The 24,271-nt window shown below is 39.1% G+C and overlaps 1 protein-coding gene across 27 annotated transcripts in view; it reads right to left on the reverse strand.

Moving 5' to 3' along the window:
- The window catches only part of ANK2 (ankyrin 2), a 381,291-nt gene that overhangs the window by 101,156 nt on the left and 255,864 nt on the right, over nucleotides 1–24,271 (reverse strand). For 15 of the 27 annotated variants that reach the window (XM_075037668.1, XM_075037696.1, XM_075037705.1 and 12 more), the window contains 8 exons: nucleotides 20,285–20,470; nucleotides 19,784–19,807; nucleotides 17,552–17,650; nucleotides 16,292–16,390; nucleotides 7,846–7,944; nucleotides 5,561–5,758; nucleotides 2,443–2,541; nucleotides 2,172–2,270 (listed from right to left, as the gene is read on the reverse strand). In XM_075037668.1, the coding sequence (XP_074893769.1) occupies nucleotides 2,172–2,270; nucleotides 2,443–2,541; nucleotides 5,561–5,758; nucleotides 7,846–7,944; nucleotides 16,292–16,390; nucleotides 17,552–17,650; nucleotides 19,784–19,807; nucleotides 20,285–20,470 (903 nt within the window). The remainder of the gene's footprint in view (nucleotides 1–2,171; nucleotides 2,271–2,442; nucleotides 2,542–5,560; nucleotides 5,759–7,845; nucleotides 7,945–16,291; nucleotides 16,391–17,551; nucleotides 17,651–19,783; nucleotides 19,808–20,284; nucleotides 20,471–24,271) is intronic. The other 12 variants (XM_075037847.1, XM_075037795.1, XM_075037811.1 and 9 more) reach the window with 3 other exon arrangements.

Consider the following 24,271-nt stretch of genomic DNA (forward strand, 5'->3'; position numbering starts at 1 on the left):
CCTGTCTCTCTCAAGGGATTGCGATGCACATGAGCCTCAAGATGTAAGGGGATATTTTTCCAGATGGTCTCTTCCTGCACACTGTGTGGAGCTGGCAGCGTTAAAAGGCCTTGCAATGGCTGTGCACAACTGAGCCAGCATATGAAATGTGTAAAATCTGTGCTCAGCAGCGTGGCTCTGTCTGCAGGCTATGGAATGAATCTTGTTTCAAGCCTCTTGTAGCCCACAGAATTTGAAGGAGAATATGAAATTTTGGAAAGCTGACTGGAGTGATGTGGAATTTCAGATCAGGATAATGAAGTATGGATGATACATTCAAAGCATTTACTTCTTGCATAGGTTTGCAAAGGAACACTGAAAATGAGTATTCCTTGACAGTGCCGTTTCTAGCTTAATTTTGCACTGTCCAACATTCTTTGAGGGCACTGTGCTAAAGTGGACTAAAACAGTCCCTGTGCAGCTGATCGGTAACTGGTACATTAGGTACTGGGACAGTTCCGCAACCAGGAGCTCTGTATTTATCTGTTATGTTATGATAACACAGCAGGACTGATCACTTCTTTGTGTTAATTGTTCCTTCTCCTCATTCTAGAGCTGGAGTATATTCCGTTGTAAGGCTTTACCCCCATGACTATCAAGTTAAAATGCAATTGCCAAAATGAACACTCTGGTTGAGATCTTTTGCATCAGAATCAGGAATCATGTCTTCTTGTCCTTTGCCCAGATGTAGGGAAAGCAGCAGCCTGTGCTTGCCTACTATTATGAATTCCTAATTAAAGCAAACCCTCTTCACCAGTAGTTGATTTATCTTGTCATTTTTAAATTAACATTGTATTACCAGCTGTGGTTAGTAAATAGGAAACAAACAAAATCCCACAGCCCTAGCTACAAATCTGAGTAGAGAATTTCATCTATATAAACTTCATTACCTGAAGAATGAGCTGTTTAAAATGTGCGTAAGTTTTACATTTCACGCACTCTAAAGATCAAATTTCTATAACGACCCTTTTGTAGTTGCATTAGCAAAGCAATTTAGCTCTTGGAAACAGTTAGTAATTCAACAGGGAACTTCAGCTTACCAAGTAAAAGCCAAGACACCTGTGTAGCATAAATTGCAAAGTGTTAAACTTTGCACACAAATGTCCGGTAACACAATACTTTTAATTGCTTCCACAAGTATTTCTTGTTGGCTTTCATATCATCAATAAAGTTTTCATATAAAGATTGCTTCTTTAAAAAAGTATGAAAGCAGTAAGAAAAATCTGTTCTAATGATTCAAGCAAACAACTCGGTGCGGTCAACATTTTCACTAGGTTCCATCTAAGATTTTTCTAACTGAGAAAAACTGATGAGTCCAGTGTACCTGGATTACTAAATTTTTGTTGTTGTTCTGTTGTTGGGAATGCTTATCTATAACATTATTTACTGGTAAAAAGCTGCTTTCAAAGTGCAGGTGGTCATAAGTTGACTATTTGTTTATACTAACAAACTTGAACAGTAAGATATCTATGAAATACAGCTCAGAAAACTATCGTGTTCTTTTTATTGTTACGTTCTTGGTAACTAGGCTATTGGTATACAAACACTGATTTCTATGGTAAGTCAGGTTCTGCATTTTGTGTTACCTCCCAAAGGTCACATTTTCTAGATTTAAGCATGTTCTTTCAAAAGGCACCAGTTCCTGGAATTTCCTGTATAAGAGGAACATCGTGAGTTTAACATTTTTCCTTTTTGTTTAATTGTTAGGTTTTAAGCATTTAATACCCTTTCACTGATACAAATGACACAATTTCATGGCAGCCAGTGAAGCTATGCAAGCAGAAATTAGAGCCATTTGGACTTAAATTTCATCTTTCAGAACGGAAACACAGTCTTCCCTGTGACTTGGCTTATAATCAGTTTTGGATGTATTTGGTGAGCTTTGTCTGTTTCTAAGGGAAACTTTACCTACACGAGCATTGTTGAACAATACATGAAACCACAGATGGCTTATAATGCATATACAATCACCATTTTCCTCTCTTCACTACAGGTGCTAGGATAATTTGTCCTAAAATGCAATAAAGTCAGAAGGTATCATTAAAATGTGACCTTTGGTTGACCTACATGGTAGGCCAGACCCTTTTCGGAGGAGGTATTGCACAGAGGATTCTAGTCAAAGCCATACTCACAATGTTAGTGACATCGGGAGAGGCTCCGTTCTGCAGCAGAAGGAGGACTATGTTCAAGTGGCCCATAAATGCAGCCACGTGTATTGGTGTGAGGCCCGACTGCGAAACAAAGCAAGAGCAGTTTTACTCCTCTGCACGGGCGTAAGGAAGGGGCTTCTTTGTTTAAATAAAACATAAGTGAAAGTGAGGCATGAGAGGAGAGAGGGAAAAAAGAGGCAAAAAGGGAGAGAGAGAAGGAAATGTTTCTTCAGGACATGAAACATTTTTCTACCTCTGTTATAGCCTGGATTGAAGCCCCATATTTCACCAGGAGTTCCATGACTTTGATGCGATTTTTCTTGCAGGCAATGTGCAGTGGAGTAAAACCATTCTGTGCAAAAGACAGTCATGTTAGTTAAAAACATGCAGCTACACTTTCCACACAGCTCCATGCCGGCACACTGGGAGCAGAAGTGTTAGAGTACCAGAAGCAATTGTTCTTTAAGCACAACAGGTTATGAATTACAGACATCTCCCAGTAGTCTGAGGCAGAACAAAGCAGTGCCGCTGCTTTCTTCTCAGGCAATGGAGAGAAACTGAACTTCCACCTTCAAAAACCAAATACAGACATGCCTGTTCTGACTTCCAAGTGTATGCATGCACGTCTGTATGTATGTGGTTCCGAAGGTTGCACACATGTGTATGTAAGGATGACTTAACGTGGTTCCCAAGATTGCCTAACACAAGGAAAATGTAAGAAATGCTAGTGATCGCTTTGAAATCAGTTAGTGTCTTTTGAAATGTATGAAGCATATTCTATACCTCTCTAGGAAAAGAACAGAGTACTTCTTCCAGATTCTACCTTATTTCATTTTTCTTTTTTGGATATCTTGTAATCTAAGCATCTATGTGTATATATTTTTATATTTATGCATCAAACTACAGTATACTGTATTCATGTTTGTGCGTGTGTGCACATTCTGTGAGGTATCTTAAATAAATAATCACTGCTTCGGCCGTGCTTTCACGACACAAAGTGTTCACTCTTGAAGTATTTGTGGCCCCTCTTCCTGCCCTGCTGAGTCATGAAGCCTTGTAAGCAAGGTCTCGGCCCTCATCTGAATTAAAATTAAATGGGGCAGGGACAGGAATGAAATGGGGGTGGGGAGGAAGCATCTTCAATCAAGCCTGCAAGCTAGCATTTTTTATTGTGAGACAATAGGTTTAGTGTTGTGCTCACCATCAGCTCATATTCATTTCTTTAGAAATGCTTATTCAGTAAGATTGAGGGCCAAATCAAAGCAAGTCTTCATACTTTATACTGTAATACATGCTTTGACTTCAAGCTTTTTTTATGCACTAGTATAGTTAATGCAGGTTAAGTGTGTGCCTAAAGCTAAGCAAACACATTATTCACCATATGTGAACATTTGAGTGAAAAGCATAGGTAACATTCTTAGATAATGTTGAAAAATTGCCATATTTTCTAATGAAAAGGATCAGTATTGCTAAACAATCAACTAGCAGTAAACAGAACTTATCAGTGATATCTTAGCTCATGGAAAGAGGCATGTGACAGATTATTCTACAGTCAGCTTCTGTTAAGGGAAATGTTAATTACTAGTTGATTTGAAGGTGCTTTAAAGCATATACAAATTGAAAAAGCTGAGAACTCATATAGTGCTTGTATCCCCAAATTATTTTGCAAATGTTAACAATTCTTTTTTTAAATCTAGCTGAAAATGAATTATTTGTAAAATTTATTCCATCACAGGACTCAGCTGAATATTATTAATACTATTAGGCTTCTCCAATTTCTAAAGAAGGAATCAAAACCATTAGATATTTTACCTCCCGCACATCTCTCAATATATTTCATAGGGAGTTTTCCTGTTTCAGAAGTTTCCCTATTTTCACTTAATTTTACTGCCTGAGTTGATTTAATTTTGCTACTGCTATTTAAGTGAGGAACAGTTTGGATGGGGGAGAGGAAAAGGCAGAAAAAACATATCACTACCAGAAATTACAAGCATCATTTAACATATTAAATACTATAAACAAGCCAGAGGCGACAAGTCCCCGGTGGGAGAGGAAACAAGAGGGAGGGGAAAAAAAAAAAACCAAAAAAACAGTCTGGAGGGAAGAGAGCAGAGAGGCAGCGGCCTGAGGGTGTTCTCCTTTCATTTCAGATGTTTCTCTGGGAGGGAGGGAGGGAGGGGGAAGAACAGAAGGTATATTTCTGGTCATGGAAGGAAAGAAAGAAGATGTGGGGCTTAGCACATAATAGTGTATGTGTGGGTAGCTGAGGAAAGTACAGCTAAAGATAATCAGAAGACTGGCAAGAAAAACAAGAAAGGATGAAAACAGCATTGAAAAAGATCAACCAAGTGAACTTGATACTGAGAAAGACAAGACAAGAAAAGCATAAAAAGAGGAAGCAAGAGGGGTTACAGGATTTGCGGGTATAGACAGGCCAAGAAAAACGAGAGGGCAGAAGAAAAAAGCATCAATAAAAAGTCAGTTCCAAGGAAGTAAGGGATAGGGGGAGCCTATACAGAAAAACACAGGGTCATATTTAAGTCAAAAAGCTGGGGAAGACATCAGACTGGCCTGCGGTGGAAATTCTGTGGAGGCACTGAATACAGCAGGCAATGGCAGACTTCTTGCCATGCAGAAGTATCTCAAGTGTTCACAGTCTCTTTCTTTCCCCCACTGAGTGTAATATATTGGTATTTTACCTTCTATCCAGCTAACAGCTCACGGGGACACTTCCTATTAGAGAAAATTGGAATCTTGTCTGGGTTTGGATAGATTAAAGACTCTTGAAAGCTTTATATGTTCCCAAAGCCAAATGTGATGTTTTTCTCTCAGTGAGAGGATAATGGTCTGAGCAGTGAGTGAAAGGAATCATACCTGTTTTCCTGTAAGCATCAGAAGAACTGTTTTTTGAAAAGAAGGAAAAGTGGCACCTAATAGAGGGGAATGTCATAATTTGATAAATGCAGAAATATTAGCTTTTTAATATATTTTCTCCATGCCAATTAACTTACTGATTCAGAGGAAAGCTTAGAAATTATTTGTGTATCATATCACATAGTATTGAAAACCGAACTATTAATTCAGTAAAATACCAATGCCTATGTTAGCATCAGCTAGAAATGGCTCTCATTTTAGGAACTCTGTAGAGCTTCCAGACCTGATACTACAGCCACTTGCCGTGGGACGTGGTCCGTGACTAGGCCTAATGATACAAGATACAATACTGGTAACCAGCAGGTGTGACAACCCCTGTTGTTACTGCAACTATTTAAGGTCGGTAGAGTTTGTTGACAGAGTTTTCACTTAGCTTTACCAGTAAGAGCTACTCATCTGCCCTGGATAGCTTTGTTATACAGGTGGGACAGGTTTACCAGGGCACGAGCATTAGGATTTGCTCTCTTGTCCAGAAGGAGTTTGGTGACACGATAGTGGCCGCAGTGTGCGGCCACGTGGAGGGCAGTCAGGTAATCCAGCGTGACGTCATCCACGGGAGCTTTGTGCTGCAGTAGGTGTTTGACACATTCCACGTGGTCCCCCTGGGCCGCCATGTGAAGTGGAGAGAGTCCATTCTGCGGCAAAAGAAAACAGAACAGTAACTTCTAGTAACTCTCCCTTAGATCGCGGTATGTATTAGAAGGATGCCATCAGGAGTTTGCAGAGTACCACTGAAACAGAGACGCATCTGAGCTATGGACTGGAGGAAAAACTGAAAAAAGCTATAGCCACCCCTCCCCTTCCAGCAAATATAGGCAAATTTAGAGGAACATCATATAATTAGCTAAAATCAGAATTTATTCAAAGCAAAAGAATCTAAGGGTCTTGCCTCATGATTTAATAAAACATATCTTAACCTTAAAAGACAGTTCTTGGGATACTCATCATAACACTAAGACATAGGTCGTATGTTAATTAGCAGAAAAGCACCTACTTACCCATCACCGTATTTATTAACGAACCTATATTCTTTTCTTTAAGTGCTCAATGAAACAAAAAGATGTACATTGACAAACCTGACCCCTCAGCTTCTGGGTAACGATACCTTCAACCACCACCATGGTTGGACCTTTTGTTCAAACCATAACACTTAAAGGGCAGTGGAAGCAAGAGTTTTATAGCCCTGTCTGGCTTTAATAGATCTTTTTGTAAATACTGAAGTCCATGGAAGATAGACAATTAAGAAGAAAGAGAATTGTTGCTATTAATATGTATAACAAGTTGTTTTCAGAAAAAAATTGGGTTTATATTTACATATTTGTCTGTCTCCAGTTTGGAACCACCTGTTTCAGCTGTAAGTTAGAAGAGGAAGTTGCTTTCATATTTAATTTCATTTTACATGCAATAAGGTACTTACAAAGCACTGCATCTTTGAAGGTAGACTATAACATATAGAATTGAGCAGGTAACTGACTTGGTGTGGTCAAACTGATTGCTTATATGTCACCTGGAAGGAGGGAGTTATTCACCAGACAGTTCTGCTCTGCTTAGTCCTCAACACAGTGGGGACATCCAGATGCTGCCACAGCAATGCTGATATTTTGTCCTGACTGACAACATCTGGTAAGCCTGCCTGAAGTGTGCACAATATATGTGGCAGGGTCTGTTCTTTTGAGCCTCTCCACCTCTTAGAGAAGTGAGGGTGTTGACACATGAGGTTCACCTAAACACCTTCTCCCATCAAAGGAATCAGTGAAACTATAAGGAATCTTTTCCCTACAATTGCCATCTCCCTGTGGATCCCTCCTGCGTAAACAGATGACCTGGACTACTTGGTGCTATCAAGGATGCATAGCTTGAGCACATCCTTATTTGATGTAGTTGATATGTTTGCAACCCAGGGATAAAACCTCCCAAAGACGATATAGAGAAAATCTTAAGTCTCCAATAAGGATAACTATGGGTCAAAATACACCAATCGCCCTTGTTTTGATTCATGTTTGAGGGAGTGGGGCCCCGTAAACTGTGCAATGGTCTGAAACTAATATTTAAATTGTTTGTCCCTCCTGATCTTCCGGAGGACCTCAAGCGTATCATTGCAATACTGTGTCTCACTGTTTTCCAACTAATGATACCAGCTACCTTTGTCAGGCACTCTGAAATTTACTGATGTGAAGTGCTGCTCAGTGGGGTTTGCTATTATACTACAAGTATCTTTCTCTCATTAGTTTGACCAAAGGGACAATATTTGTAGGAAATGCATTAATCTTAGCTGTGTGCTTTTCAGAAATCAGTAGAACACACTGAAATCATTTTCCAAGTCTGAAACAGTCCATGAAAACAACTAGGAGAAGCTGCAAGTCACAGGTTCTAGTTAGCTTACATGAAGGATCGGAAAATAAATACCAAGAACCATCGCTCGGGAGTGACTGACCCAGCTTTCCAATCTCTGTGTCCTATGGTCTTAGGAAGCAACAAAAGTGAAGTGCTTGCAGTAGCACTAGTCTGATGTTATAGAGAGGGGCAAAGAAGCTTATACCGTTTCATATATTTGGAAAGGATAGTCCCTAATTATGTAAGAAAACCATATTTGGGATCATTCTACCCACTAATACATTTCCTTTGGGAGAACAGAAATGTTCCTTGTCCTTTCAGTGACATTGAAAATTCTGTGGGAAGTTACATAGAGCTGTTAACATATTCTATCTAATAAGACACACACCTTGGTCCGTGCAAGCAGCGGGGCACCTCGTTCCAGCAGCAGCTCCACAACTTGGTCATGTCCACTTCTTGCAGCACAGTGGAGTGGGGTGAGTCCATCCTTAAAGTAAAAGGAGGGAAAACAAATGAGCACATCCCCAGCTGTCTGTCCTGGCACTCTGAGGAACAGCCTTCCAGGAATGCAGCCCCACAAGCGTATGAAGAAGCTCCTTTTTTTTTTTTTGGACTCCTAACTAAACCTGGCTCCAACATATGAAGTTTCATCCCTGTTCTTCCTTGCACCAGTAAAGGACACTTTAAGGTTACTGTTTCAGAGAGGAAGCCCATTGTGTGTTGAAATCTCTTATCAAAGAGGATAATGAGATCATGCATTGCCTCCTCCCCTCCTTCTCCTCTGCATGGCTTTGAGATTGTATTGCCTCTCCCTAGATAATGTGTGCTGGGCCAAGGATGCTCCATTAATCAGTCCTTGTCCTTTGGATTGCTTTTGATGCAGGGATGAAACAAGAAATGTTCATATGAGAAAATTTACTCTAGAATTTATTTTTTTTTTTAAACAGGCAGCAGGAGAAAGAAGATTTTAAAACAGAGAAAAAGAAACAAACAGAACAAAACCTTTCCTTTCTGCAATTGAGTGGTGAATGAAGGGCTAACAATTCTTTGCTAAAACTGCTGTGAGACCACCAACTTTGCAATATTTTTTCCATTGCAGAATGCCACCCTATACCAAAAGACTTGCTTAGGCTACTCGGTAATGATTACAGCAGTGGTAGCAAAAGATGTGTCAATGAAACATATAGTTAGGAGAATGCATTCTAGGCAATTCTGCTACAGTTTGGACTTCATAGAGAAAAATACAGGAAATATGAGGCTAGAAAAATGGTTGCAAAAGGATATTAGTGCTGAATGACAGAAAAAAGAAAGTACATAAAATATAGAAGCCCAAGTTTTCATCTCATTAGACCTCGATATTGTTCAGGCATGCAGTCAGAGAAGTCATCAATACTCATTCAACAGAGATAGGTTTATAAAGGTGAAATGGTAATAGTTTTTAATCACAAGAAAAGCCTTCTCCCTTTGAGACACACTGCTCATTTAGATGAGGTAGATGCTATTATTCTAGGGTGCTTTCTGAAGAATTCAGTAACAGCCTGATTAAAAGATGAACAAACTGGTCTGAGACGGATTTATTACTTAGAAGTTAAAAAAGTAGCAAAAATGCAAAATCATGGCCTTAAGTACAAGGTAGAGATCCTGCTTCATACACAGATAGACTGTTTGCCTTGCTGGAATTTGGAGGAAGTCTACATTGCTATATTTTTATTTCTACTACTAACATTTTTAAATTCAAAGTAGCTCTAGACTGCACAGTGCCATTGCAATTGCAACATCATTTTGGCTATGCAAACATAGCCCTGTAATACTCTACAAAAGGTAGTTCCAAGAAGTAGATCCTCCTTCATCCTCAGGTTTGAAAGCACAGAGCATCTGAGTCAGTAGTGCAACAAAGCTCCACTGCAGTGAAGAACTGAAGTCCTCCCTTCAATTTTTTCTCCCTTACTTATCTACTGTTTCCAGAGACATTTTGGAAGCACATGACAGGGTTAGGTGAGCCTTGACGCTCACTATCTCAGAGGCAGAGGCATCACTAAATCCCAGGGAAGCTTTGCAATGAAATTCAACAGATGCAAGATCAAACCCGCAAGCAGAATTCAAGCCTGTTCAACACCTGGCAGATTGGGTCAATGTAAAGGAACTGGGAGTCACTAGCTGATCTGTTTCTTTTTTCTGCACTGAAACTTCAGTGTCCCCTAAATCAAGTCTTTATAAGCACAACTGAAGTATATTTTCATCCTGCTGCCAGAGGGATTCATACCCATAATTCCCATGAGCATTACTAAGGTGAGAATATATCCCAAACTTATTTCTAGGAAAGGTATTTATTTGGTATTTCTTTCCAGTTTCCGGCCTTTTGTGCTCCACATTTTTAATCTATGTGGGACGCTCACTTTCCCTACCTGCATAGTGACTTTGACATTATTCTATTTAATAAAATAGCAAAAGAAAGGTAGAATTGTGGGAACCCTTGAAAAAAAAACAGGACAAATCCCCAGAGGGAGAAGAAAGAAGTAAAATACAAGCTAAGAAACACATCAACTCCACAAGAAAGTCTAGCTAAAACAAAAATAAGAACTAAATCATTAAAAAGCATGATTTCTCCTCTGTTCTTATCTATAATTACCTCTGAAAGTAGAGATAAAAATTTGCTACCTATCCTATTCTATCCTGTCATACCTTTTATAAATGCATCATCATTTACTATCTGTGCACTTTCCAGTAGGTGAGTGAAGCAAGATGCTTTGCAGCCTTCCCATATAACCCTCTTCCCTCTTTCTGCCCTGGGGAAAACAGCATGTATATTTCAAAATTATTGTATACTTAATACCTCAGATTCTATCTTTGCTTATATGTTTTCTTCAAAGATGAGGGAAATTGCAAAGAGCTGTTCTACCAGAAGAATTCGTACATAATACAATGAGGACAAACTGACATTAGCCAACATCAAGAGACAAACTGGTATACCAAATTAGTCCTGGTTTGCACCATTATCTATTTGCAATGAACCTCAGTGCTCTGAAGTCCATTGCAGGAGTATGCCTATGTACTTTTTTAATCACTCCATTGCTAACTGGCACACCATGTAAATTGAAGAACACTTGCTGACCAAAATATCAAACACATCATTTGACAGGACATACAACACTGGGTCAGAAAGACACAAATTCTGAAGCACAGATAATGGATATCCCATAAACACAAAGGCTGCTGCGCTGGGAGACAAGAAATTCAGCAATCTTATATTTTAATAAGTCCAATATTTACTTCCTCATCCCAAATAGTATATAATGGAAAGTTAAATGTTTTCATCTTCCAAGTGACATCCTGCACCTGGTGTTCTGTTGTTCCTGTATGTGGTACTCTCCTAGCTCACGCTTTGCAATGTAACCAATAGCTGGTTCACTGTTAGAAATGACACTTCAATCCTCTCTGTATGTATGGAAGCCATGAAATTCCATCATTCCTAATTTCCTCTTAAACGACTCTCAAAATAGAAGGTAAACTTTTGCCTTTTTTTCTTGAAAATCAATCACTGGTCATTTTTTAACCTGCAAAATTAATTCTGAATTCTGTCCATGACTTCTAACTACACGGCTCAGGAAGATAAATTATTGGGGCATTTCACAGTGACTAAAATGCTTTACTTCAGCTTACCAGAGACTGAGATAAAAAGAGGCTGTGCTTACGAGAGATTCTTAATGGAAAATGATGGGGGCAGCATCTCAACAGAAGGACAGTTGCGCACATTCAGCGCTCATTTGAACCAAGACTGATGATAGCACATGAACATCAAAGGCCAAATTATCAAAGAATTCTTCTAAACTGCAGCTGCATAGTCTCATTTTTATAAGGGTGAAATAAAATTTTAGTATTCTGTATGTTAGACATGCAAAATTGTCTAAATTTTCTCCACAAGTAAAGGCCTTTTCATTTGTTAATTTTTCATTACTATGAAACCTCATCTGTGTAAAAATGAACAAGGCAAGTCTCCCTCTTGCTTTAAGCTCTCAGAGTCTTGGCATAATTAACCACGCTCTAAAGTATTCCTCCAGGTCTGCCGTTCAACATACAAATTTTAAAAACACAGCAAAAAAAATACCATGCATTTGCTTGAGTAATAAGATATTGACATAAATAATTCTAAATAATAGTCACTATCAATGTAGCTTGCTTAGATAATCTGTACAACATCCCTTCCCGCTCCCCTGTAAACATTGTATGAATCTACTATATTTTTTACAGAAAATATCTGCATCGTGATTAGATATTTATAATCTGACATTGCTTTAGGGATGGCAAAAACTGCCAATGAATTATTAGTGGTCTGTGCATGTGTGAAGACTAGGAGAAAATGTCACAGCAGCATTACTGCAGGAAAAAAAACACTGTAAACATAGCATAGTGCCAAGAGAGGGTTAGGATCCTGCTACAATGGCTTTATGGTAGGAAACCCACTACCATGTGGAAATAGCAGAGAGCCATGCCTATTTTGGCAGGATGAATATATATGAAAGGAGACATTATTACAAATAAAACTCAATAGGTTCCCAGAACGAGTGTTAAGGGGTGTCTTGAGCACATTCACCACAAAACCCCCAAACCAAACCAAACCAAAATCCAAGTTCCACCCCCCCGCAGCTTCCTTCCTTTTCTTTCCCTGTTGGTATCATACATCTCTGTGACCAACGTTCCACTTCTTTCAGCTCCAGCTGAGCCTCCTTTCTTTTCTGTGGCCCTTCTCCAACACAAATGGCATACCAGATTTTCTCCCCACCATTATCACGTCTACTCCCCTCTCCAGCTCCAGCTGCCACGCTCCAGGCACACAACATGTTTACTTTCCCACACAATAAGCTTTCCATTCCAAGACTAGACGCTCTGTTTTATTCCAGGGTTGGGGTTTTTTTCAACTGTAAATATTCTGGACAAGAGCCTGCAAGAGGAGTCTAAAGTCCCAGAGCTAGAAAAATTTAATTTCAATGTTGGCAAGATTCAATAGGAAGAACACAAAATGTGTGACAACTTCAGCGTCTGAGACAGGTGAACGTGTTCCTCCCCCCCTTCTCAGGGTGTTTGCATAGTCCCACAAAAATAGAAATACCACTAAAGTGACAAAAGCCTGCGAATAACACTGTATTTTAAAAGTAAAAAAGCATACCCAAACTAAAAAAGCCTCACATTCTTGTTCTCTTGTTCTTTTTTCCCTAGGCAATTTATATAGAGATGATAAAAACAGAGATATTACAAAAACTGCATTCATAAAGAATACTCGTAAAATCCTTTAATAGTCAGTAAGATTTCAACATCCTGCATATCCTTACTGTTACTATCCTGTTATATCCGATTATATTTTTTTAATGGAAATAGATATATTTTGGCCATATGGAAATTGCTCTGCTGTTAAATGCTTAAAATAATTCTCCCTGTAATAATCCTCACTATGTTTCAGGAAGGCTGTAAATGCTTTCGTTCTCTCAAAGTGAGAATTGATAATTGCCACGTTACTCTTGACCACATGACATCAATTTAATCATAAATTGAACTTTCTGCCATCTTTTAGGGAACAAGTTTCTGCATACTGATTCCAAGCCACAGTCTGCACAATTGCTTCTGAAACCCAACTCCACTGGTCTACCATCGTAATTTGTACGGGTCAGAAGTTTAGCTAATTTTAAGATTTTAAACAAACATATGTCATTGAATTTCTCTACTCACATAAACTTGTAGAGAATATAGGTTTGACTAAGATTTTAAATATGAAATGTTTTAGCATAAGAAATTTTACCCATTAATTGCTTAGCAAACAAGACTCCAGATAAGGCTTGTATGTGAACAGAAGTAGCACAAACACAGATGTAACAGATAGTACTAATAAAAGTATCCTATTAATATAATTGGGAATGGAGTTCACATTTTTGCTTTAGACACAATATAAAAAAGAAATTAAATTCCACATTTTAGAAACTTATATAGTAGTTAGTTGAGAAAAATGGTTAAACTTGCCAAAAAAATTAAGTAAATTAGTATTTTAAGTGTAGCAAGCAGATTTACTAGCAACTCTACATCTGTATAATCTAGTTAGAAATGCCATAAAATTTCAGCAAATACGTTATGAAATGTACAGAAAATATAAACAAGTAATTCCTGCAGTAAGCAGGGCTTTCCTCTGACATGCAACATTAACTGTGGAACAGTAGGACACATGCATAATTTACTCCCTTTGAAGAACATACATTTTAATTTCTCTTTTTCAGGCAACACAAGGGCTCCTAACAGATCATTCCAATAGAACATTTTCAAACATAAAAAGATTTCACAGATTAACTCTGCAAAATTAAAGTACTGAGGCTCATCTAAAATCTGGTAAAATAAGTTTTTTACATCTTAATTTATGCATCATCAGATGTCATGTAATATAGCAAGTTAAAAATAAACTAAATGAAAGCAACGAGTCCTTTTTTAACCAAAGAGCTTATTTTGATGCAGTATGGAGACCAAGAATAAAAGCCCAGGCTATCCAGCAATGAAATATTCTAGTACATGTAATTCCACTGTTTTTCAGTGCAGTGAATCTGACCTACTGGAAGAATGCAGGTGTTCCTCAGAAGAAATGAAAAGGTGAGTATGGAAAGGCAAGCGCGTTAGTACCGAGGTGGAGGAGGCGGAAGTCTGTCCTTTAAAGTACAAAACACATGTATGCACGGCATGCAACACACAACCTACCTCTTCAATAGCCTACATACTCACGGACATAGCAAAGCACACAAGGCATGCGGACAAAGCAAAGGGAAAAGAAAAAGACACCGAGACGATATAAACAGCTGGCATGAAGACAAGATCACGCCACAAACACACTGCAGCAAAAACAAAGCTCTGGAATCTTCCCCACTGTGAAGTACGTGCAGCCGATCACCAGCGTGTGCCTTTGAGCAGGGCAAAGGCAGAAGATGAAAGCAAGAGGAAGCTGCTGAGCCTGTGCGCTTTAGGATACCTTTACAGGTTTTCACTGATATCTTTGTGCTGGCAGTTTTTGAACTAATGTAGCAGCTGACAAAGGGCAGGAAGCCAAGAAAATTAGAAGACTCTAAAATTAGCACCTTCCACCTACGTTGGGCAAAGTCCTGTTCTTTCAGTTTCATTCACAACTGCACATCAATCTTTGTGGGTGAGCAAGGAAGGGAATACACCTTGACCTCTTAAAATCCAAGATGTCCTTTACAATCACCTGCGCCAACTTGTTTAAAACAAGTATCTCAGTACTGAACAGGAAATAAATGAATTCAATACTGTCATTCCCCAGGCCAAATGCACCATTTCTGTATGACTACTGTGCTTACGAGTAGGCGGAATATCCTGACTGCAGCATATTATTACCATTTCATGCCTCTTTACCATGGGATTTTAGGTACTTATTGTGGAAAATTTGACCAGGAATGATTTACTGCACACCTTCATGAGAGGCAGCATTTTCCAGCACCAGTAATTAAAATAAATAGATAAATAAAAAGAGCAAGAGAGACATCATTTCATAAATAATCAGAAATCAAAATCATAATCACATATAGAGTTACACAGTAATCACAATTGTGTTCCTAGCTTATGAAGCAACAAATGATTGATGTAATTAATATCAAAGTAACTGCAGAGGTTGAATCAACCACAAGGGTAGCTGACTGCAATATCCTCTACCTTCTTCTACCATTCTATCTTATTAAACAAAGCCTCTTATGTCCAGCTCTAAACTCTGTGTTCTAAATCGTCCTCTATTACTTGGAGATATAATTTTGCAGATCAGTGCTTAAAAACCAGCAGCTTTCAAGAACAAGTCCTGTGCAGTTCAGTTCGTGTAAATGACGTTTTCCTAGGTGACTCCAAAATCCCATTTGAAATAATTAACCCTGCCCATATAAACTGATAGGTTTTTCTTTTGTCCTGAATGACTGCAAAATCACCCATAAATAAAGAGGACAGTATTGCTGTGGCATTTCAACAGGACAACTGGGCGGAGGAAGCTAGTGAAAGTCACCTAATTCTCTGTGGTTAGGCTGGGGAAGAGGTGAGTGGCTGCTGGCACAGGGTGGGTTACTCGTTCCCAGTATTGACTCTTCAGTAAAAAGTGACCGCCAGCCCACTGCAGTGGTTTTCATGAGGCATACTATGCCTCATATACTATGACTGGCACAGAAATTTAGGAGTCAGGGGACTGAAAGCCTTAGCTGAGTTCAGACCCTCCACTCCCCAAAGCTGTGCAGCACACATGTTCTTGTGTCACGTGAAGTTGGACCAACTAACAAGCCTATTTCCTCAAAAAGATCAGTTTCATAAGCTTTTTCTTATACGATGTAGGTAGATTATACAGGAGACTAAAGGAAACAGCATTTTTGCCTCCTGCTATCACCAATACCTGCCAGTCTTTAGTCTGATACCATAGAAAACAGTCTACATAAAACAAATAACAATCTGAAAACTAAAGGTAGGATTCTGAACTAAGAAAAAAAAAAATTTACTTATAAATTATTTTTGGAGTCACAATTTAAATTTGGCCCATGTTTCAAAAAGAATACATGATTAGCATTTTTGGAGCCGTGTTCAGCTGAACTTTTTTTTTTTTTTTTTTTTTTTTGAGTCATTTATAACAGCCACATCTAATGCCTCCCTTTAAGAACAGAGAACAAGACACAATTACTGAAGCCTAATTCCTAGCTAGGAATCTTGGTGTTCCCAGTCTCTGCCTTAAAAAAAAAACAAAACCAAAAACAAGCAAGCAAAAACTCCCCATCCATTCCCAAGAAGGGACAACATCATATTCAGGGAATAGAAAGACTCACCCTGGTTTTGGCATCGATCTGCCCTCCGCGATCCAACAAGAGCTTCACCATGTTTGTGTTTCCCCTTTTGGAAGCCACATGCAGTGGGGTGATTCCATTCTACACCATGAAAAGAACAAACAATGAGCATGATGGATTTGAAAGCGTATAATGGCGGTGAATTTGTGTTTGGATCACAAAAAATGAGACCATCACGTTGTAGAGAATAAACAAAAATGTACTTGAGCATCAGAGCTAGGCACACACCATATAAGCTAGAGTTAGTAATTCCTTTCTAAGCAAGAATCTTTATTCATTGTTTGGGGTTTTTTAATAAATGAAGAAGCACACCTGCCAAAGCAGCAAACATCACAGTCCCCGAGTCAGACAAATAAACAAACATAAACCAGAGTCCTAATGAGTCAATATTCACAAAACACTGATGCATTTAAATCATTGCAACATACACAGAGTACACAAATGCGTAACTCCTACACAAAGGAACCTTCTTAGTGTAATGCCAATAGTATACAGGAGTAGGTCCTGTTTAGGCTGAAAGTCCTTGCAAACACTTTGGGAGAGGGAAGAGGTAATATTAGCAGCTATTCCAGAATGGCAACAGGAGGAAGTCAGTCTGAAAGGCAGAAGCCTAAACTAATTCAAAGTGTATCTGGCAAAATTAAACAGAAAACTCGTGATCCGGTAGCTATGTTGAGGTACAGATTACCAGAGGTTTTCATAGTACCAGATGCCGTGCTTCAAACTATGTAACCTACAACAGGAAAGTGACTATATTACGTAGCTCTGCAGTTGTTTACCATAAAGAGGAGTCATGATTAATTAGTACTTTTATTGTTGCATTTATATAATAGCAATGTACCTTACTTTGCTTTTTTAAAATGTGTTTGTATGTGAAAATATCAAATTAAAGTAGTACAGTAAATAATGAATAAGCCAGTAAATCCTACATATATTTCTGGAGTATTTCTAACTGACAGAATAGCTGAACTGAGTTGACACATTGTGAGAATATCAGCTTTCTGGAGCCTGCTTCCTTGGGCTGGGAATTCTGGTCGCTCAACTCAACTCAACTCCCAAGGACTCTGGCGTACTGCATGGAGGCAACCTTTAAGAATTACTGCAGAAAAAGAATTACTTTGAACACAACACAATTTCAGGATTACTTTGCTCCTCACTTACTCTTGGCTAAGAATTACACAAAGAAACACTCCCACTTTTGTAGGCCATTGCATCTAAGAAGAGAAAGAAATTACTCCGTACCCTTGCTGTGAAATCGACTGCAGCTCCTCTGTTTAGCAGAAGCGTTGCCACATTGACATTTCCATAGTGCGCAGCTATGTGCAAAGGTGTAAAGCCACTCTACAAAGGGAAACAGCCCTTATTATAGAAATCATTTCATAGAGATAATCAACTTAACTAGAACTTGATTTTTAAAAGCTGCTGGCAAACAAATGTATCATTTCAATTTTACCAGTTCACCTATAAAATAGCACAACCTTTCAGGCAGACAGTGCAGTTTTCATATGAGAGGTTATCAAAAGTGCTTCATTCTTTCATTCTCCAATTCAGTCTTCTGAATCAGTGGCCAATAAGAACAGTAGCTTTCATCATAGAAAATATTAATATATTAGCCATTCTTAAAGAAAATAAAGGAAGTTTCCTTATTTGGAAGCAACATGGGTCTTTTGGGCTGCATCTGTTTACTGGTTTTGGACAAATGACCACAAAAGTTGTTGGACTCTTATTTTACTGCTCTTAGAAATATTGATAACATATTTCCTTCTTTTTTTTGAAAAAGCAGTGTAATTCAACGTGTAACCCAAGAATTTGGTGTACATGAGAAACTAGTAGCATAGTATAAGAATCATAATTATTTATATTTATATACAATTTGGATCTCAAAGGATGTGAAGGAGCTTTGCCATCTATACATCAGAAAAAACACAATTTACTTATTGCCTCTCGAACACTAGAAGGTGAAACCTGCTCCAGCTACGAGATACAGAATTGCTTGACAACAACACAAAAAAAAGATTAATTTTTCAGAAGCTAGAACACAGAGCAAGCTTTTAGTCTCATGAGTAATTCAAGTAGAAAGGATCTTGCTTTTGAGGTTTCCCTGAAGAGCATTACACTGATTTGATCAGACCTTACTGTTAGTTATAGAAAGAGAGAAATACTTTTGGCTTCTAGACTATACTGTATTTTCAACTAGGTTTCATTTCTTTCAGTGTACAAATCATCATTTTAAACTACTCATGGAATAAAGAAATGTAGGCAGATGATACACTCCGAAATCAATTTTGTTCCCAAAAGCTACGGCAATCAGCCTACTATTTTACCCTAATTCCATTTACTTCCTTGTCAGCCCACAGATGATCCTGGTCAAGGTACAGTCAAACACTCATTAAATTCATAGTCTTCTTGCTGTGATAAATTACCAGGGCAGTGTGTACTGAGGATATTAGGCACACAAATATGATACTGCGTTAAGCTATAGATTGAATGCATATTGCATTAACAACTGCCTTCTTGTGGACACACATTTGCCTGGTGACAAACGCGAGGTCCTGAGACATAATGTAATGGCCGGTGAAGGACAGGTAAGCCCCCTTCCCATTTACCATAGTGAAGAACACGCCCATGGGAAGATGCCAGAGAGAAGCTGTCACCCTTTCAGTTCGCATCGCCAGCTGCCTCGCTTGCTCATGTGCACACACACCAAGCGTGAAGCACTTTCACACAGGTGTGGGCATTCAAAATTCATTCCCTCATCTAACAGAGAAACGCCATTATTTAAAAGCAGGCATTCAAATAATGACCGCATTCTTGGAAATAATTCTTTTTCCTAAGCATGACAATAATCTTTAGGGGGAAAAAAATCAAAGTTCTAGTGATTCAGACCCATGATTTTTAGTGGAAGTGCTTGGAGAATTGGTATTTCCAGAATCCGTATGAGAAATGTAATATTATCTGCTGCAGGTGAATTCTGATTACGTGCTATCCCTTAAGGACTTCTCAAACCTTTATGTAAAAGATTGTAATAAGAACAATGGTAAAAATGAGCAGATGTTCTGAACAGGTTTCCACCTTGGAAGATGCGATTATATTTATTATTGTAAAAGAAGGAAAATGAATTTTACCATTATTCTGGCTGAGCCAGACACCTTAATTTAGTTAGGCCAAATGAGTGCATTTTCATAATTAATGAAATTGAGCTAGAAAAGCATCTTTATCCTCTTAGCTCCATTACTCACTTCAGACTTCTTTGAACTGATGTGAATTCTCAAAAGTTTACTTTAATAGTGAGACAAATAAAAAGAAATTCTAAGAAAAAGGATGAATAAAAATAGGTTTGCTGAGTCACGTATTTCTATGTATTAGAAGAGTCGTATCTTCACTTTCAGTACTAAGTAATAAAGAAATATTGCCACAAAGCAGAGAAAATTACAAGTAACAGAAAGAGTAATTAAAAATTTTTTATCTCGGTACCTCAGTCGTCCTATTCACCATCATCTGATGCAGCATGGTTTGGGAAAAAGAGGAACAATATTAAAGACTGGCCGCAAAACGAAGAACTATGTTGCTTTTTGAAATGAGTTATGCTGTTAATTATGGGAAAAGCCATTCAAGCATGCATTAACTTTAAATACAACCTACGGTCCCATGGGCAATAAACCAGTATCCTATTTAATAGGGAAACAGTGATTCTGCTTCCATTCCAGTGTCTTCTGATTTACAAATAATGAGAGAAAGCTGGTTACCAAAAAAATGGGAGGTATAACTAAAAAGCAGAAAAATGAGTAGTTTGCAATTACCATGTAGTTAAACACTGCAAAAGTAGATATATTACTGGTGATACTGGTCGAGCAACTTGTCTTTCCCCGCAGAAGAAATTACCTTCAACCGTTAAGACAAAGGAAGTAAAGTTTGTTGCCCATCGGCACTCAGCTGTGTGACTACCCTGTTACCTCTATGGCAGCATCATGTTACCTTGGACTGCACATCAGCATTATGGTCGTTCTGCAGCAAAAGTGCCGCTGATTTGGTGTCGTCTTTTCTAGCAGCAATATGCAGAGCTGGTAATCTCACTTTCCCCTTCGTGTCATTTTCCAGGAGGATGGCCACCGCCTGGTTGTGTCCTTGTTGCAATGCAACAGCTAGAGGAGTGAAACCATCCTGGTAGAGAAGAAAATAAGGTGTGCTCAGTAAGCTGAAGGACGTACAGCACAGCGCTGTTCACACAAGAAAACTGATAAGCACATTACCAGCTGTTTTCTACCTCTGTACCACTGTCTCCAGTGAAATGATAACAGAGGCACAACATTTTAACCCAGATATGATTTCAAACATGTCAGAAGCACACTTTTTCCACTTCAAAGTAGTCTCTTCTTAAGTCAAGTACAAGGAAAGGATCATTCTACAGTACCTCTCTTAATTACTTCTAATCTTCAAATGGAGCACAAAGCACATTTTTAGCAATATTTTGGTAGGGATTAGTGAGCACTGAACAAAGTAGATGTGAAAAATATACAGGGAACCTGTTTCTGAATACCACATCACGTCTCTGCAAAAAGAAAGCATATCTTCGGATGCATTTGCTGCTGTTCCCCGTTCTAAGTTACACATGGACTATAAGTCAGGAAAGCCAGATCATCTTTAAGAATTTATTCTAATTTGAAGCAGGAAAACATTAGCTTATTTATACTTTTTGAAAAAACAAAGTCAGAAAAATGTCTCTGCTTTTCATTCATAGTTTTAGCTTTGTTTCAAAATTATTTTTAAGTTGCCTTGCTCCTCCACACATGCCCCGGGTTGCCAATGCTTTAAAATGCGTCACATGGTCACAACCTGCTATCTCAGCTGAAGTATGGCCTGCTCCCATATCTTTTCTTCTGACTATAAAACTGAATCTAGCTCCAGCCTTGCATGCTGCCCAAGCACATATGTGGTGTAACTGCATGCTAGATTGGAGGGCAGCTGAACCACAAGCAACAGAGCAGCTGAGTCTGTGACCAGAGGCATGGTGAGTAACAACGAAAGAAAAGGGCAGGGAATAAAACAAGGTCTTCTATGTCTAGGTCGGAAGGAACAACAACTAAAGAGCTGATTATAGCCAGAAAGTGAGAAAACCGATTTAGATACATTGTAAAAGACATGGGAATGAGACAGAATTGATTTGGAATAGGAATATGGAAAGATGATAAAATAATAAAGGACAAGTTAGGAAGGAATGAGAGCTAACATATGCTGAAGGAAACATGTGAAGAATTGCCAAAGCAATTTTTCCCCTTAGTAATCTAATAACATTCACTCCCTTTTGCGTAGAACTGTGGGTAGGTGCGTTGTAACAGCGATACTACTATGGTTTCTGTCTGTAATAGAGATTAAATTCTGTACAGTGAATTAAAAAAGGGTGAACAGCTGACGAAACAGCTGAACTGTAAAGATAATTCTGAGATTGGGGCTACATTAGGTGTTGAAATGGCTTAATGCATTTGCCTTTCGCCTCTGGGAACATGAGAACAAATCCTGGATTAGAGGCCCCGTGAAACTGAGCTCATCCTTACTCTCATTTTGTATATATATGTATATAAGTGTTAGAAGAAATGAAACATATCCAAAGGCAGTGCAAGTTTCAAAGCTTCACAGACAAGACCATCTATGTGATTTGCACCACTTTATCTTCCATCCTTCTCTAAAAGGACACAACTCTTTCCGCATTCCCTCTCCCATTGCTTCTGGAAATCAGGGCTGACCAGAGCTTGGAGAAAGCATTTCATCTCCCCACGTGAGGACAGCCAGTCTTTGATGCCAAACAGAAGGTCCTTCTCCATGTATTTGGGTGCTGTCCTCAGTTCAGGCTGCCATCCCACCTTATTTAATGTACCATTCTTCATTCTATTCGTGAGACTAATTCTGGGCACGTGTGAAAGCGGACAGTGGCTCAGGCCATCCTTCGGTAACACTCGAATCAGTGAAACCATCAACTCTGCAAGATCTGAAACCAAAACTTATCTAGTTAAGCAATAAGGGGGTAGACAGCCTTTACTTTCCAAGCTACAAAAGCGAGAACTGACCTTTCTGATGGCAGAAGACAGACTTGGACTCGGATTCAGAGTGGGGGGCATTTGATTCCTCTCCTCCCCCAACCCTTAAAGCAGACTATACTGTGAGTTCCAGTGATGCCTGAATGTCTATATTCAACCAGAGGCCACATGAATTACAACCATCTCGGCCTCACAGTTCCTGTAAACTAATGAATGAGCTTCCAGTGTACCTGATCATCACAGCCAGTAAAAGTTACCAGGAGAAAGGCTGCAAGCAGGCGACTGTACGCTGTAGCTGGGCCAGGCTCCTGGAGAGCCACAGTTCCACTCAGCTCCTTCACAAGGAGTGTGTTTCTGCCACGTTGCCTGGCAATCACACGGGATTTCATATTTCAGAAAGCTGACATGTAACGTGATCGCCATATATGCAGGCCCCGAGAGGATTATTTTAGGAGCTGTCATCAAATGGTACAGTATCCATTGAAAGAAGGGACAGTAAAGCAGCTGTTAACACTAGCAGTTTAGTTTAAAGGAAAGGAGAGCGAGCATACATGCACCATCATTTCAAATTCATCTGTTGTGAAGGCAATCCAGAATGGGTAAGTTTCTGTACAGACTAGGGAAAGTAATAAACACGAGCAAAAGCTCTGACAGGAGAGGAACTTTCCTATTACTACTTCACATGGCACATCCATATCCACAGAACACACATGAAGCCAGCACACTGCAGCACAGAGCCTGTTGACTCGTCCCCTTAGCTTGGAATAAAAGAACATTTGGCAGGAAGAGAACAAGAGGAGGAAACAGAATGAGCACAGTCCTCGTGACCTAGGAGTTTTCCCCATGGCCTTCAAATCCTCTCATTTGCAGAAGGAAGTTCTTATGATTCAGTTCGTCTTGAGATGAAATCTCATCTCTCTTACTTCAGTGTCTGCCCTGCTTGCACTGAAGTTACTGCATGTTTACAGCACTGCAGTTAAATCCAGAACCTAGCAATTAATACCATCCTTCTGCATATTTATACCCACGTGGTCTGGCAGTAGAACTAAAGTGTCCGAGAAGAAAACAGCACATTGCCTGCTGAGCTCATTGATGTGATCCTTGTTAGTCATTTGATTTCCAATTTATGCTAATCACGGACAATAATGAATATTCATAGGTTATACAAAGTCACAGACAAGCCTCGGAATCAGAGTAACTCAGCTGGTCAGGGAGGTCCAGCTGCCATCACTCCTCACTTAGCGGAACAGGAGCAGGAGGTTGGAGTAAGTGACCTCTTGAGGCCCCTTTTTAACTGAATGGCTCTGTGAACCCAGCACCACAGAGAGCCTACTCCACTCATTGCTTTTATGCATGCACTTGCTTGTTTCTCGCTCTTTCTCTCTATGCAGAAAATATTCTGAACTCATCGAAAATCTCAAGACCCAGTCTACAAGAAAGCTTGTGAACAACTAACTGTTGATACTAATTGTTTCTGTACTATTTTACACTATACACAGACACCCTTCTGGACACAGTCCTCATAGTCCTAATTATGATATACACATTATGTTCCACACACTTTTCAGCTGGCTGAGGAAGAAGCTGAAGCAAGCCTCCAAACCACTGTCCCCAGAAGACCCCTTGTAGAGCCAAGAGTAGGAGATACACGCTAAGATATTCTGTTCACTGATTTTTGCCCAGATCTTACAGTGCAAATGAAAAACCAGCACAAAGATAGCCATGTTGCTCAGGTGATGGGACTCCTAGATGCTTGAGTTTCCATGGGCTTTGCTGGAAACGTAAATCTGTTCAAATGAAATGTTGTACGTCTCCACTTAGCCTACAATCGATCCACTATTCACTCCATTTGCCTGGCAATACGACCTTGGCCTACTATAATTTCTATGGCCCTAGGGACCTCTCTTCAAAGCCTCATTCATTTTTCAGA

This window comes from Buteo buteo, chromosome 1, assembly GCF_964188355.1.
Source record: "Buteo buteo chromosome 1, bButBut1.hap1.1, whole genome shotgun sequence".
Lineage (NCBI taxonomy): Eukaryota > Metazoa > Chordata > Aves > Accipitriformes > Accipitridae > Buteo > Buteo buteo.